The sequence below is a fragment of the Macrosteles quadrilineatus genome, unplaced genomic scaffold (assembly GCF_028750875.1).
Source record: "Macrosteles quadrilineatus isolate MER2022 unplaced genomic scaffold, UCM_ALF_1.0 Scaffold_1__1_contigs__length_201487025, whole genome shotgun sequence".
Taxonomy (NCBI): domain Eukaryota; kingdom Metazoa; phylum Arthropoda; class Insecta; order Hemiptera; family Cicadellidae; genus Macrosteles; species Macrosteles quadrilineatus.
The window spans coordinates 43,243,443-43,259,046 of NW_026542594.1; the positions used below are offsets into that span (position 1 = coordinate 43,243,443).

Genomic DNA, 15,604 nt, shown 5'->3' on the forward strand with positions numbered 1-15,604 from the left:
TCTGCCCAAACCCTGAACACGAGCCCGGAGACACTGCATGGTAGTAGGACTACGGACCCAGGATCAAGATTGTATATACAATTTTACATAGAAACCTGTGTGTTAGGATAAGAAAAGCACTGAATAAATGGAAGTGTAAGATACCCACTCTTTCACTTACCACCCTTGAGAAGGCCTAGGGTTCTGGAGGAAACTTCCTCGTAAATAAAATCATGCTTGCAATATGAAAGATAAAGTTGTGAATCGATTTACACAAATTCTTTACCTAGCTTACATACTTAGCTAGTGGTGATCAAAATTTACCTGTAGGTGAGGATTAGATGATGTGGAAGAGGGCCTGTGAGGACGTGCAGGCCACACCGGGGGTAGACATGCAGCACCCTGCTTGCTCTGTCTGAGGGGCGGCGTACACACACAGCGACCAAACAGCTTGGGGATGAGGAAGTCACAGTGGGAGCCTGTCTCCCAGAGTCGACAGTGAGTGTCGGAGTAGCACACGTCACCGAGCTTGGCCGCTACAACATCAGATACAGAGCTACAGTATTGTAGGACTACACATATGCCTACAGCTTGGGGATGAGGAAGTCACAGTGGGAGCCTGTCTCACAGAGTCGACAGTGAGTGTCGGAGTAGCACACGTCACCGAGCTTGGCCGCTACAACATCAGATACAGAGCTACAGTATTGTAGGACTACACATATGCCTACAGCTTGGGGATGAGGAAGTCACAGTGTCAGCCTGTCTCACAGAGTCGACAGTGAGTGTCGCCGTCGGAGTAGCACACGTCACCGAGCTTGGCCGCTACAACATCAGATACAGAGCTACAGTATTGTAGGACTACACATATGCCTACAGCTTGGGGATGAGGAAGTCACAGTGGGAGCCTGTCTCACAGAGTCGACAGTGAGTGTCGGAGTAGCACACGTCACCGAGCTTGGCCGCTACAACATCAGATACAGAGCTACAGTAATGTAGGACTACACATATGCCTACAGCTTGGGGATGAGGAAGTCACAGTGTCAGCCTGTCTCACAGAGTCGACAGTGAGTGTCGGAGTAGCACACGTCACCGAGCTTGGCCGCTACAACATCAGATACAGAGCTACAGTAATGTAGGACTACACATATGCCTACAGCTTGGGGATGAGGAAGTCACAGTGGGAGCCTGTCTCCCAGAGTCGACAGTGAGTGTCGGAGTAGCACACGTCACCGAGCTTGGCCGCTACAACATCAGATACAGAGCTACAGTAATGTAGGACTACACATATGCCTACAGCTTGGGGATGAGGAAGTCACAGTGTCAGCCTGTCTCCCAGAGTCGACAGTGAGTGTCGCCGTCGGAGTAGCACACGTCACCGAGCTTGGCCGCTACAACATCAGATACAGAGCTACAGTATTGTAGGACTACACATATGCCTACAGCTTGGGGATGAGGAAGTCACAGTGGGAGCCTGTCTCACAGAGTCGACAGTGAGTGTCGGAGTAGCACACGTCACCGAGCTTGGCCGCTACAACATCAGATACAGAGCTACAGTATTGTAGGACTACACATATGCCTACAGCTTGGGGATGAGGAAGTCACAGTGGGAGCCTGTCTCCCAGAGTCGACAGTGAGTGTCGGAGTAGCACACGTCACCGAGCTTGGCCGCTACAACATCAGATACAGAGCTACAGTATTGTAGGACTACACATATGCCTACAGCTTGGGGATGAGGAAGTCACAGTGGGAGCCTGTCTCCCAGAGTCGACAGTGAGTGTCGGAGTAGCACACGTCACCGAGCTTGGCCGCTACAACATCAGATACAGAGCTACAGTATTGTAGGACTACACATATGCCTACAGCTTGGGGATGAGGAAGTCACAGTGGGAGCCTGTCTCACAGAGTCGACAGTGAGTGTCGGAGTAGCACACGTCACCGAGCTAGGCTGCTACAACATCAGATACAGAGCTACAGTATTGTAGGACTACACATATGCCTACAGCTTGGGGATGAGGAAGTCACAGTGGGAGCCTGTCTCACAGAGTCGACAGTGAGTGTCGGAGTAGCACACGTCACCGAGCTTGGCCGCTACAACATCAGATACAGAGCTACAGTATTGTAGGACTACACATATGCCTACAGCTTGGGGATGAGGAAGTCACAGTGGGAGCCTGTCTCACAGAGTCGACAGTGAGTGTCGGAGTAGCACACGTCACCGAGCTTGGCCGCTACAACATCAGATACAGAGCTACAGTATTGTAGGACTACACATATGCCTACAGCTTGGGGATGAGGAAGTCACAGTGTCAGCCTGTCTCACAGAGTCGACAGTGAGTGTCGCCGTCGGAGTAGCACACGTCACCGAGCTTGGCCGCTACAACATCAGATACAGATGTGATATGCAGAAAACCCCCTCGCTTTTCATATGTTATTCTGCATACGCACATGGGAGCGTAGCTTTATAGCAAACCCGAATCTTTAAACTTATTCTACTTTATGCTATGAGCTGGGTAGCTGTTCAATAAGAGAATCAGATTGTGTTCATCAAATAGGATTTTAATTTGTCTAAAGTAATCAAGCTTTAATACAGTGACAGTTACTCTTAAGTATAGCCTACTAACAAATGCCTGGTAAGAACCGCTCTGGAGGTAGCTTGAATCTTAGATTTATAATCCCCAAAAACGAAGTGAAACTATTCCCTTGTAATCTAATCAAATCAAAGTATTAATCCCCAAAAGAATTCCTTCAAAACAAAACACAAAACCCCAACTAACTTACAGTCCCCTTAAATCAAAACTTCCCGTACAAACTCCCGACTACAGGGCCTAACCCCAAGATAGAGAAACCAGTATTCACCCAACTCTCCTGGGCACCTTGCCCCGGGCAACTGACCCCTTTCCCTACCTCAGGTGGCCTATTTATTGATCTGACAGCTACTGAGTGCAAAGCCCTCAGTGTTTACAAAACACCTCCAGCACGCTTCACAGCAAGCAAGGCCTGACCACAGGTCATCAACCTAGCTTGCCCAGGCTAGAGGCTACCCTCCTTTACACAGAGCTACAGTAATGTAGGACTACACATATGCCTACAGCTTGGGGATGAGGAAGTCACAGTGGGAGCCTTTCTCACAGAGTCGACAGTGAGTGTCGCCGTCGGAGTAGCACACGTCACCGAGCTTGGCCGCTACAACATCAGATACAGAGCTACAGTATTGTAGGACTACACATATGCCTACAGCTTGGGGATGAGGAAGTCACAGTGGGAGCCTTTCTCACAGAGTCGACAGTGAGTGTCGCCGTCGGAGTAGCACACGTCACCGAGCTTGGCCGCTACAACATCAGATACAGAGCTACAGTAATGTAGGACTACACATATGCCTACAGCTTGGGGATGAGGAAGTCACAGTGGGAGCCTTTCTCACAGAGTCGACAGTGAGTGTCGCCGTCGGAGTAGCACACGTCACCGAGCTTGGCCGCTACAACATCAGATACAGAGCTACAGTAATGTAGGACTACACATATGCCTACAGCTTGTGGATGAGGAAGTCACAGTGTCAGCCTTTCTCACAGAGTCGACAGTGAGTGTCGGAGTAGCACACGTCACCGAGCTTGGCCGCTACAACGAGCTACAGTAATGTAGGCTTGGGCATAAGGAAGTCGAGCATAGCCGCTACAACATTATAGATGTGGTTTAAATAATGTAGGCATAAAAACGAGTAAGACACCAGCATTACTGAGGGTAATCGGAGAAAGTATGCAAAATATTAGGTGCTGTCATCAGAATGAAACGCCTTTTACAACAGCCCACTAAATTACTTCTTCCTAATTAACGATATGTTTCACTACCAGTAATTCCTTTTCGTCAGTAAAGTGATGCAAATTATTTCAAAGATATGTCTATAACCTAAAATTTAGATATATACTAACTTTAAGATTTATAGGTTGTTTTTTTGAAGCCGGGTAATTTATTTGGCCTCGTAAGAGCATATTATGCAGAATAGGATGGACTGGTGACAGAGTTCATAGTTTTTTTTGTGCAGTAGACTATCTACCTCCAAAAAGGATTGGAATACAACTTTTAGGTTGTCATCACATCATAAGATTAATTGTTTGAACATAATATACGTGATATAGAAAAGTACATAGCCATGAAAAACAGCAATGAGTTCCAATGTCGTGTCACAATCTGTGAAAAATCCGTCATTCAGGTAAAAGGGTTAGCTGAACGAAAACCCAGCCATATTTCAAGTCGTGGTACTGTTAGGCCTTTCACAGCCGATCACTGGCAATATTGTAGTATGAGTGAATCGAGAGAGATATCACTATGAAAATACGACAACTGTTGATTAACACACTCCAACCATGCTGCGCACAGGCTTGTTCTCTGCAAAAAACTAGCTACCTGAAAGAACGTCGACTATTGCTAAACTCTCTCAATAGCCTGTCTCAAGTAACATTTGTGAAGGTTTCAGAGCTAGGTACTCTTAGGCCGAGAACTGTTTCATATAAAGGAGAATGTCCCAAGAATGCCTTTAACGGTTATTCTATGACACAAACAATAAACTCATATGTTATTCGGTTCTCGTGCAGATTTGACCTAGTGAGCACGACATATCTGCGTGTTTGTGAGGCCCTCTTGGCACATAACCACACCGTCGCAGCGACAAGCGACGTGAGGACTCGCCGACACGGTCGATCTGGTTTATTAAATAGCTGAATCATCGATTATCCATAGATTGCCATGAATCTTCTGTCTTCCTCAAAAGTGGTCGAATCAAGAAGTGGATGAAGTGGGTCGATTCACGAGGAATTTACATTGAAGATTTCAATAACAAAGAATTTCCATTTGACTGCAGATTTGTTCTAAGCCAGGTGGCCACTCTCTGCATACTGTGTATCTAGAAACATAATTTTAAATAATTTCTAAAGTTTTCGAAGAGCTGTGGCTTTTACAATACAAAATATTGTATTTACTAGTGTATTTATTAGTATTTATTTATTTATTGTATTTATTAGTGTGGACAACATATATATATATAAAACATGTATTCGTTGTTAGGTAGAGAATATAACCACAGAATATAGACCTACCGTTAGGTCTATATTCTGTGATATAAAAACGTAATAAGACTAGGCCAGGAACAAGATTCCGTGTAAAAATGTTCTCTTATTTTAAAATTTCAGTGTTATTTTGTCATTGTATGATTGCAAACTGCTGTTTTGCAACGCAATTTTTATAGAATGTAACAAGATTTGGGTATGAAGAATTCTCTAACAAACAGGTGCTTACAGTTTGGGTGTATACATACTTTAAATGTACGTAGAGTGAGAACATGGTCCTGAAGTGTAAAGAAAATTACTATAATGACTGACATTAAAATGGTCAAATTTGGTTTTAAGCTACTAAAATATTGCTAGGGATAAATTGATAGTCCAAGATACAACCCGTAGATTATAATGGCGTATCCATAATCAGATCGTAAGAAAAGAGAATGCATTAATTATTTCTCCAGTTCTTTAGTAAATATATGACCAAGTCGCACACACTATGAAAATCTTACTAATATTATAAACTAGCTGTTGTACCCGTGCTTTGCAACGGGAAGAGGACCTGAAATCGAAACATTTTTATCTTTACATCTGTTGTATAAAATATAAACGTTCGCCAACGCTTTTACAAACTAAATTCAACCCGAATGGCCTTTGTGTCAATGCGGAAAGGGGCCAGGTTTCTGCACTGTCGGAAAGAGACCAGGTTTCTGCACTGTACATAACAACAGGCCTAATGAGAGTTTTGTACAGCTTCATCTTTGTCTTGCGGGGCATCAGCTTGGATTTCAGGATTGTGATTTCAGGATTTCATGTTTCAAGGTTAGCATAATATGCTCTGTTACCAGCCATGATTCAGTTTGTGATTTCTTGCGCAACAGTGTTTTTGCTATTCAGCTCTGCCCCAAGGTAAACAAACCTATCCCCACCCTTAACACATTTGTTTTTATATATTTAGTACTTATTATTTATTTTTAATTTACACATGAAATTGGGCATTTAAGATGGCAGACAAAACTAATGTTTATCAAAACATCGAGATCAAGGACGAATAATATTTAATAGTAATACGGTATATGTTTCATTGCATCTATGATTTTACTCTACAAAATATCAACGACCAACATAATATACAAATTAGTTTTTTTATTTAGTCCCATAATCCTTTTTCATTACATTTTCACACTTACCATTGAGTAAACATAGTAACAGACATAATTGATTTTAGAAACAAAAGAACACTGTGTACAGCTAAGTTTTATGATATTTTTCTTAATGTGATTTAATCATTGGTGTAGCAAAACACAATTACTAAATTTACCCAAATAAAAAAATCTATGTGAAGTGTAAGTTATGTTAAGTTTATCCAGCACATGTTGAGCAGTTCGAAATTATAAAACAATGCCTTCAAATTCATACAAACCACCTAAACATTGTAATTTTCATACTGTTTCCATGAAAACATACCAATAACATTATTTTCATAACTGCGCTTTAAAAAATCCAAAGCAGAGCCGGAGTTGATTCAGCAACGGTTATAGAATCTTTTCTATACTCATTGACATAGTTTTAGAATAAATAATCCATGATAAAACTTTAGATTAAAAAACCTACCTCATAGTTATGGAAAATATTATATTTAATCTCTTTCTATCAGCTGTCTGAAATTGTAAAATATGCAATTTAGCAGTTCTTCTTGTTTACTTTGAAATGTCAAAGCAAATGTAAACAAACATTATTAGTGTTCTCATTGCAGCCATGGAGACAAATCAATATTTACTTTTAAAATCCTCACCTCAGAACTTTTAAAGCCAAAGGGGCAAAGCCCACGGTCAGTATCAAAGTGTGAATAGTCCTATAATGGTCCTTGGTATGGTAGCTATATTTTTGTAAAAGTTAAGCCCAGTTGGTTCAGTAGTTTTTGCACCTATTAGTAATACACATACAGACAGACACCATTAGATTTTTATACAGTATAATAGTATAGATGTGAAAGTTTGTGTGTTTGTTTGTTTATTTGTTCAATCACGCATAAACCGCTGGACGGATTGGGCTGAAATTTGGCATGACGATAGCTCAGATTCCCGATTAACATATAGGCACATTCTTATCTCAAAAATCCTTTCGGGCTCCGCCCCAGTGGCTCTGTAGTTCCCCATGTTAACCTTATGAGTATTCATAGGTATTCAAAGGGAATTAAAGAATTTAGTCAGCTGTTTCAACTAAAAAAGTTGGTTCTATGATATATATACAAGAGCATTACAATATTATAAGATTTACCAACAGGGTGCAGGACTATAGTTTTTTTGCATTTATGTAAACCGCTAACTGCGTTTATTAGAAGGGGAGAAAGATAATGGTAGGGCCTCACTACATATACTATGTATTTCTGAGATCCTAACTTAACTATATGATTAGGATTTAAATAGCCTACTCTTTGTAGGAAGGCCGCAGAATAAAATGCATTTGTACGACAAAATAATTAAAAAGCAATACAAATATACAACTTATTTCCATTTTTTCGATGGATTATAGCATCTAAAGTAAAGTCAAAGTCAAGTCAAAGTCAAATCATTTATTGCCGCAACACATTTACAATGTATGACAACGTCAAAAATAGGTAAGTGAGCTATCTACTTCAATGAGCAAATTTACATGGACTAGGTTCAAACAATGCAATGTCAACGACATTAGAAGGCTGTGAAACGTGGCGGAGAGTCAAATGCACGGTTCACGCGGTTATACAACTCAACCTTGGGGGAGCCAGCAGCAGTGAACTTTCCCACTAAAACATAAAAAAAACATTTGCGATGCTGGGGAAGAGTAAGTAGCAGTAATAGTGGTAATCACTAAATATAACATTCTGCGATGTTGGGAAAGAGAAAGTAGCAGTAACAGTGATAAACACCAAATATAACAATCTGCGATGTTGGGAAAGAGTAAGTAGCAGTAACAGTGGTAATCACTAAATATAACATTCTGCGATGTTGGGAAAGAGAAAGTAGCAGTAACAGTGATAAACACTAAATATAACAATCTGCGATGTTGGGAAAGAGTAAGTAGCAGTAACAGTGGTAATCACTAAATATAACATTCTGCGATGTTGGGAAAGAGAAAGTAGCAGTAACAGTGATAAACACTAAATATAACAATCTGCGATGTTGGGAAAGAGTAAGTAGCAGTAACAGTGGTAATCACTAAATATAACATTCTGCGATGTTGGGAAAGAGTAAGTAGCAGTAACAGTGGTAATCACTAAATATAACAATCTGCGATGTTGGGAAAGAGTAAGTAGCAGTAACAGTGGTAATCACTAAATATAACAATCTGCGATGTTGGGAAAGAGTAAGTAGCAGTAACAGTGGTAATCACTAAATATAACATTCTGCGATGTTGGGAAAGAGAAAGTAGCAGTAACAGTGATAAACACTAAATATAACAATCTGCGATGTTGGGAAAGAGTAAGTAGCAGTAACAGTGGTAATCACTAAATATAACATTCTGCGATGTTGGGAAAGAGAAAGTAGCAGTAACAGTGATAAACACTAAATATAACAATCTGCGATGTTGGGAAAGAGTAAGTAGCAGTAACAGTGATAAACACTAAATATAACAATCTGCGATGTTGGGAAAGAGTAAGTAGCAGTAACAGTGGTAATCACTAAATATAACATTCTGCGATGATGGGAAAGAGTAAGTAGCAGTAACAGTGGTATACTGCGAAGTTTTACCACCCAAAGTATGAATATACATTAATCGATGTTGACCTTTTCACCCCTTGTAAGGACCAGTTACAGAAGCAGGGACATACCACCATAGCTTACATGTATTTGAATAGTTAAAACGGTACCGTCTACATTTTCACTAATGAAAAATTGTAATACTGTACCTAGTAAGATGTCTACGTTAAATGCAAACTGTGAATAGTACGACTTAAAGTATTTGCTTTATTACCAAGAATATAATAGTTTATTCCAACTTAACATGGTCCTGCCCCTGTTCCTTCTAACTATTTGATTGAAAGCTTTGTCGACTTTCAAGCTATATCTTGACAATGTCTCCAAAGATCTTGGAAATGCATAATTTATTCCAACTATACAAACTAATTATTTCATTGGTGGTTACATTTCCCGTTATGCACTTACATACTATTATTTACACAATTCTCACGCAGTTCTTTTTATCAGCCAACAAAATTAATAACGGAAACGTTCTTCTCGTCCTATCGGGTCAAACTAATTTATAAAACTGTTGAGTATGATTATACTGTATTTACAATCTTAGAAAACCAATCAAGCGGTATCCTTACAGTAACTTTTTACATTTTCGGTATTTATTTTTTGACCCATTCAGTTTCATCTACAACAGTATTGTTTTTTAGATATTGTATACCATGGTGGAATTCCACCATGATTGTATACTATGGTATACACATACATGGCCATATTTTTTAAAACCGGTTTAAGCGTATTATTATTTATTATGGTGTTAAAAATGTTGATCGTATATGTTATAATTGCATTAAATATAACATGTAGTGTATAACATGGCTAATGGTTATAGTTACTGCCTGATAGGCTTGATATTTTCCTCACATTTTGCAGCATTGCAACACCTGTTATCGCAGAAAGTACAGGCGTACATATAAAAAAATACCTGTCTGCAAAGGGAGAAATTAATTAATGAATGCATAGTTTCGAAATATATTAGAAGTTGGGTATGTTTAAACAAACTACGATAAATAGTAAACAGTTTCTTTTAGTTTTGGACTTTAATTTATTTTGGCCTAATGTGCACTATTTTCATTTACTCAGTAGCCTAAAGTTGTCCCACGTAATCCTGGCTGATGCGCGGCAGCGCTCTGTGGTTACCCGACCGCAGCCAAACATCCTCTAAAGTATCGAATATCGATGGCTAACCTGTGATTCTTGTGATTATCTGGGAAAACAGTGAACAGATTAAAAACTTAATTTTAGATGGTAATAATGTTACGTTTACTATTTGCTTTGTGTGTTACAACGCTTGCAAATTATTGTAATAAATGTGTATACCAAATTCACCTTATACAGTTATGAATATTTTTATTGACATAAACAACTGTAAACTAGGGTGGTCTGCCGTTACACTTTAGACGCATAAATGAGCGAAGCATTATTTAAAGATTGTCAATGGCTAAAGCAGCTAACAACCTACAATATGTTCCCAAATACAATATGTTAAATATGTTAAATACAATATGTTACAATATGTTAAATAGTGCTACTAACATTGTGGACAACAACATTGTTTTAAATAATTCTCAGGAACTTGATGAAACCTCCCCTTCTGGTAATAAAGATTCTGTTTTTACCACTCTTAAACCTAGGCCCGCGGTTAAAACCCAAAACTCCGCTAAAGTGCAAGGCAAGGAATCGACAAGTGACAGCTTTGGCCCTAATCAAAAACCTTCCTATTCCTCAATTGTTGCCAAATCAAATTTGAATAGGCCTAAAGTTCCTCGTAAAACCACTCCGATCATTGGGACCAAAGTAGACGTGGATTTGTGTACAGTTAGAGCTGTAGAGAGAAAAGAATGGATTTTTGTGTCCAGGTTAGCACATGAGGTAAATAAAGAAGATATTGAAAAGTATCTTTTAAGTAGTAACATAAAAGGTGAGTGCACTAAGTTGAGATCCAGATATGAGACTTATAGCTCCTTCAAGGTGGGTGTCAGTCCGGCTCATACCCCTGATCTTCTGAATGCTGAATTCTGGCCCTCTGGAACTCTAATATGCAAGTTTATAGAGAAGCCTAACTTCAAACCTAGGTCCTACAACCAGTCTAGAACTTTTTTAGGGAAGTCTCAAATACATCAGACCTCGGCCTAGAGACCGTGCCTGCTGCTAGGCCTATGATAAATCTTTGCACAATAAACATTCAGTGCATGCGAAATAAAACTAATGAAATCGAAATTTTAAGCATTGAGAAGAACATTGATATTTTGTGTATTTGCGAGCATTGGCTCTTAAGTGATGAAATTCAGTTTTACAATACAGTTAGTAATTTAAAACTAGCAGCATACCGTTGCAGGCAGTCAGCTACTGGTGGGGTGGCTGTGTATCTCAGTAACAAACTTGCAGGTAATTATAAACCTTTGGACTTAAGTGGTTTCTCTGAGGATCTCCAGGTTGAATTTGCAGGTGTAGTGCTGCCAAATCTTTCAATGGCGGTAATAAGCATGTATCGCTCTCCTAGTGGTAATGTATATAGATTTTTTGAATTGCTTGAACTTTGTCTAAGTTACCTTACAACCTTAGGCCTCTTTGTGGTGATTGGAACCGATCATAATATCAATTTGCTTAGCTCTGACAACTACGCGTCTGATTTTGTAAATTTGATGCGAACTTTTAATATATTCCCTTCAATCATCGAACCAACTAGGGGTCCTGCATCTTTGGACACTTTTCTAACCAACTTGGACAGATGGGACTATGTGGCTGCGGTAAGTGTGGACAGTATTGCAGATCACAAGCATGTTCTGCTGTCGGTCACTACTCCGAATGTGGATCAACATCACCAGGTGTCCTCAAAAGTGGTATCCTTCAGAGTCTACAGTGAGGAGGCAGAATTTAAACTTATAGAATACCTAGAACTGAATGTACATTTCTGGTTTGATGAAATCAAAGCATTGACGGCAAATGATGCTTTCATGTTTTTTCATGTCAACTTCAACATGGCCTTTGATCATTTTTTCCCAATAAAATGTAAAAAGGTGCATGTTCGCAAGTCAGGGGTTTCTAAAAGTAATGGTTTGCCTGTTGTTAAGGACTGGTATACCCCTGAACTCTCTAGGCTAAAGAACATGATAACTTTAGTTAATGATTTAGTTAGTGTAAGACCTGATCTGTCTAACTTGCTTAAGCTGCTTAGAACACAATACCGTAAGAATGTGAGGGATGCAAAGATCAACTCAAATGCCGCATACATAACAGGGGCTTCCAATCCCTGTAAGGCGGCCTGGAATTTAATAAATCAAAATAGACCTCAAACAAAGTCTGATATTCTTGATCCGTCTTTTGCATCTGCTGATGAATTCAATTCGTACTTTGTTGAGTCTGTTGAGTCCATCTTGTCAACCATTCCAAATGTAACGCAATCCTCTCCTGTGATCCTGTCAAGCATACCTGATGGTGCACCTACTTTTGAATGGAAACATGTATCGGTCCAAGACATTATTAATGCTGTTATGGGCTTTAAACTCTCTAACAGTAAAGATGTGTATGGCATGACACCTAATCTTTTGAAACACATTGTGTGGGCACTGGCACCTATACTAGCCCATTTGGTTAATGTATGCTTTTTAGTTGGTATTTTTCCTGCTCCATTAAAAGTCTCTAGAACTGTGCCTGTCTATAAAAAAGGGTCCCGTGACAATGTTGCAAGTTATCGACCAATATCGTTGATTCCTGTATTTTCTAAACTGTTTGAAGCTATTATGTTTGCTCAATTGTACGACCACCTTGAAGCACACAGCCTTCTGGTGCCTGGTCAATTTGGCTTCAGGAAAGCCAAATCCACTATATTGGCTGTTGATTCTATTGTACAATTAATTGTTGATGCTTTTGAGTCTAAGAAATCTACCTCCGTAATACTTTGTGACCTCTCTCGCGCTTTTGATTGTGTGTCACATGAAATTTTGCTCCTGAAATTGGGAAAATATGGCCTAGAAGGCAGTGCTCTGAGATTGGTCAAATCCTACCTCAGTGATCGCCAACAGGTTGTAAGTTGGAATGGTATTACATCTAAACCATTAGCTGTAAGACACGGGGTTCCGCAAGGTTCCATTATGGGACCTCTGTTATTTTTAGTAACAATCAATGACCTCTATACCAGACTTGAAGGTAATTGCATGTTGTATGCTGATGATACTTCCCTTATATCATGTAAAGCGACCCGTGAACAAGCAGAGCTGTCTGTTAAGAAGATTTTTGAGTCAGCCTCAAATTGGTTTGTTGACAATAAATTAGTGCTCAATAATGAGAAAACACAGTACATAACATTTAGCCTATGTGATTCCCAGATTGTTCCTTTCCAAGAGCCTGTCAAACTCCTTGGTATAACCCTTGACCCCTGTCTCAATTGGAAAGACCACATAAGCCAAGTCTGTACTAAACTAAGTAGAGTAGTACATCTTTTAAGACGTCTAAGTGACCAATTGCCACAGAGTACCCTTAGAATGTCCTTCTTTGCATTTTTCCAACCTCACATATCCTATGGGTTAATTTTGTGGGGCCACTCACCCAATGTCGAAAAGATCCTGCGACTGCAAAAGAAGGCAGTAAGGATTCTCTGTCATGCTCACTATAAAGAACACAGTAAGCCCTTGTTTAAGAGACAAAGAATTCTGACAGTTGTAAATATGTATATATTCCAATGCCTTGTTAGTATTAAGAACAGCATGAATGACTTACATGTAACCAGTTCAGTGCACAATCATGACACTAGGTTTAGTTCTAAGCTTGTCATTCCTCGGTCCAGGACTGATAAAAGAGCTAGGTCATACCCTGTTTCAGGAATAAAACTGTTCAATCACCTTCCTGGTCATGTGAGAAATCTGGAAAGAAAGAACTTCCAAACCGCAATACTTGATTGGCTGATTAAAAATCCTTTTTTCAAATTCAAAGAGTTTTTTGAAACTGTATTTAGTTAAGTTTTCCTCTGAACAGCCTGTTTGCTGTTTTTGCATAGTGCATGCACATCTTTTGCTTGGTTTGATTTTTAAGTCTTGATATTTATTTTATTTTATGCTTGTACATTGACATAGCCTGTAACAATGTTGTTGTTGATTGGCCAAATAAATTCATTGTATTCATTGTATTCATTGTATTCCCTTTCAACAGATTCGCCGTTTGTTTGCCCGATATTACTTAAGTTCTAAAGAATGACACATTTATCTGATAGTTAATTTATTTAGTTAAGAATAAGAATAAGAATTGATAAAAGGTTATTAGACATGTGTATTTGACATTTCGTTTTAACGGTCAAGAGCTTCTTTCTTCTTTGCCCAAGATCCGTGTCTGTTAATTGACATCAATCGGTCTAGTGAAAATGGTGGATCCAGAAGCAGACCTTCAAATGCCTTAACTCTTGATAGGCCTACGTAGGACAAACCTAAGCCATATTCTGAAGATCCAATGTCCCCAACAGCTTGGTCCACAGTTATACCTTGTGCTTTATGTATTGTTAATGCATACGCTACTTTGAGTGGAAATTGTTTCCTTACACAAGATACGTTGGTTTTTTTTTTAACTTGCGCTTTGGATAACAATAACAATAGGTATTTCGCCTTCATTTAAAGTGGGTCCATTATATCTATCAAATTTCACCATAATACATAACGGAATTTCTGATATCGGAATGAGGTTTTCTGTTGGAGAGTAAATAATATCCATTACAAAGCCAAGTGCACCATTACACAATCCTTTGTTTGTCCATAGATTTTTCGTTAGCATCACGCGACATAGCTTTGCTGACAATCCTTGAGCTTCGTCTGTTGTAGCAAGTTCAGCTGTCGCGTTATTATGCTTTGCCTTTATAAGTGCTACAGGTTGATTTAGTTGACGCAATCGAACCTCGTTATATTCAACAACATCTAGTTTCTTGGCCTTGATTCGTATAGTGTTATTGTAGATGGAATGGTCTCGTATATTTGTTGCAAACCGTTGACTAAGCAATATATAGTCCTCTTGGGTCACATTTCCGTCACCAATGTGTTTAAGTGTATCACGAAATGCTTTTTGGAAATCACCTGTTTGTCGCATAATCTGTTTCAATTCAAAAACCTTGGAAAATTGTTCAAATATTAGCTTTCCTCTCACGGAAGCCATGTTTTGATTATTTGCTTGTGCAAGCATTGTAGAGTCACCAACAGGTGGTAACTGATGAAAATCTCCAAACAAATCTATTATTCTATATATATAATACGCTAAGCCGATTTTTGTGAACAGAACTCCTCCATCATTTTTGGACCGATTTTGATGATTAAAATGTCAAAACAATGGCCCTGATCTGTAGTTTTGCAAAGTGTTTTTAGTTTTTTGATATCTTTATTAGTTTGGGCAGGATTTTCCATCAAAGTTGGGTTTTCTCCCATAAGATTAACATGGGGGAATCTAAATATTTACTGTAATTGTAAACTTTGTCTCCACTAATTTGAGAGAACGGCTGGGCGTAGAAGCTTGGTAGGGGTGTCCAAAGAAAGGTCTTTGTCTGTAGATGAGTTATCAAAAGAAAAACGAAGTAAATTCGCTTAGGGCTCTGCCCCAGAAGCCTTTAACGATCCCTCCACAGATTTTTTTTACATTTTGGCCATGTGGATAATACACTTCTTAATGAAACAGCTGTTCATTTTTAAATTGTTTAAACAACACACATTTATTGGGATTTACTGAATTGTCCAAAAGAGGTATTTGCAATGTTATTTTCTGATTTTAAAATTGATTTTCTTCTGTATCATGTCATGTGTTGCAATATAAGGTTCCATTACGAAATCAGTGGGAAATCCTTTTATAACTCTTACAATTATTTCTTTTTGAACT

General features: G+C 39.1%; 2 protein-coding genes across 2 annotated transcripts in view; both read right to left on the reverse strand.

The window, feature by feature from the left end:
- The window catches only part of LOC128996438 (mucin-2-like), a 57,199-nt gene extending 55,088 nt beyond the window's left edge, over positions 1 to 2,111 (reverse strand). The window contains exons 1-13 of the mRNA XM_054421770.1: positions 2,108 to 2,111; positions 2,051 to 2,067; positions 1,862 to 1,927; positions 1,722 to 1,787; positions 1,582 to 1,647; positions 1,442 to 1,507; positions 1,296 to 1,367; positions 1,156 to 1,221; positions 1,016 to 1,081; positions 876 to 941; positions 730 to 801; positions 568 to 655; positions 304 to 515 (exon numbers count right to left, since the gene is read on the reverse strand). Coding sequence (XP_054277745.1) covers positions 304 to 515; positions 568 to 655; positions 730 to 801; positions 876 to 941; positions 1,016 to 1,081; positions 1,156 to 1,221; positions 1,296 to 1,367; positions 1,442 to 1,507; positions 1,582 to 1,647; positions 1,722 to 1,787; positions 1,862 to 1,927; positions 2,051 to 2,067; positions 2,108 to 2,111 — 927 coding nt within the window. The remainder of the gene's footprint in view (positions 1 to 303; positions 516 to 567; positions 656 to 729; positions 802 to 875; positions 942 to 1,015; positions 1,082 to 1,155; positions 1,222 to 1,295; positions 1,368 to 1,441; positions 1,508 to 1,581; positions 1,648 to 1,721; positions 1,788 to 1,861; positions 1,928 to 2,050; positions 2,068 to 2,107) is intronic.
- A 4-nt stretch (positions 2,112 to 2,115) lies between these two features.
- The window catches only part of LOC128996445 (protein disulfide isomerase Creld1-like), a 30,956-nt gene continuing 17,467 nt past the window's right edge, over positions 2,116 to 15,604 (reverse strand). Inside the window, exon 4 of the mRNA XM_054421784.1 lies at positions 2,116 to 2,207. Coding sequence (XP_054277759.1) covers positions 2,116 to 2,207 — 92 coding nt within the window. The remainder of the gene's footprint in view (positions 2,208 to 15,604) is intronic.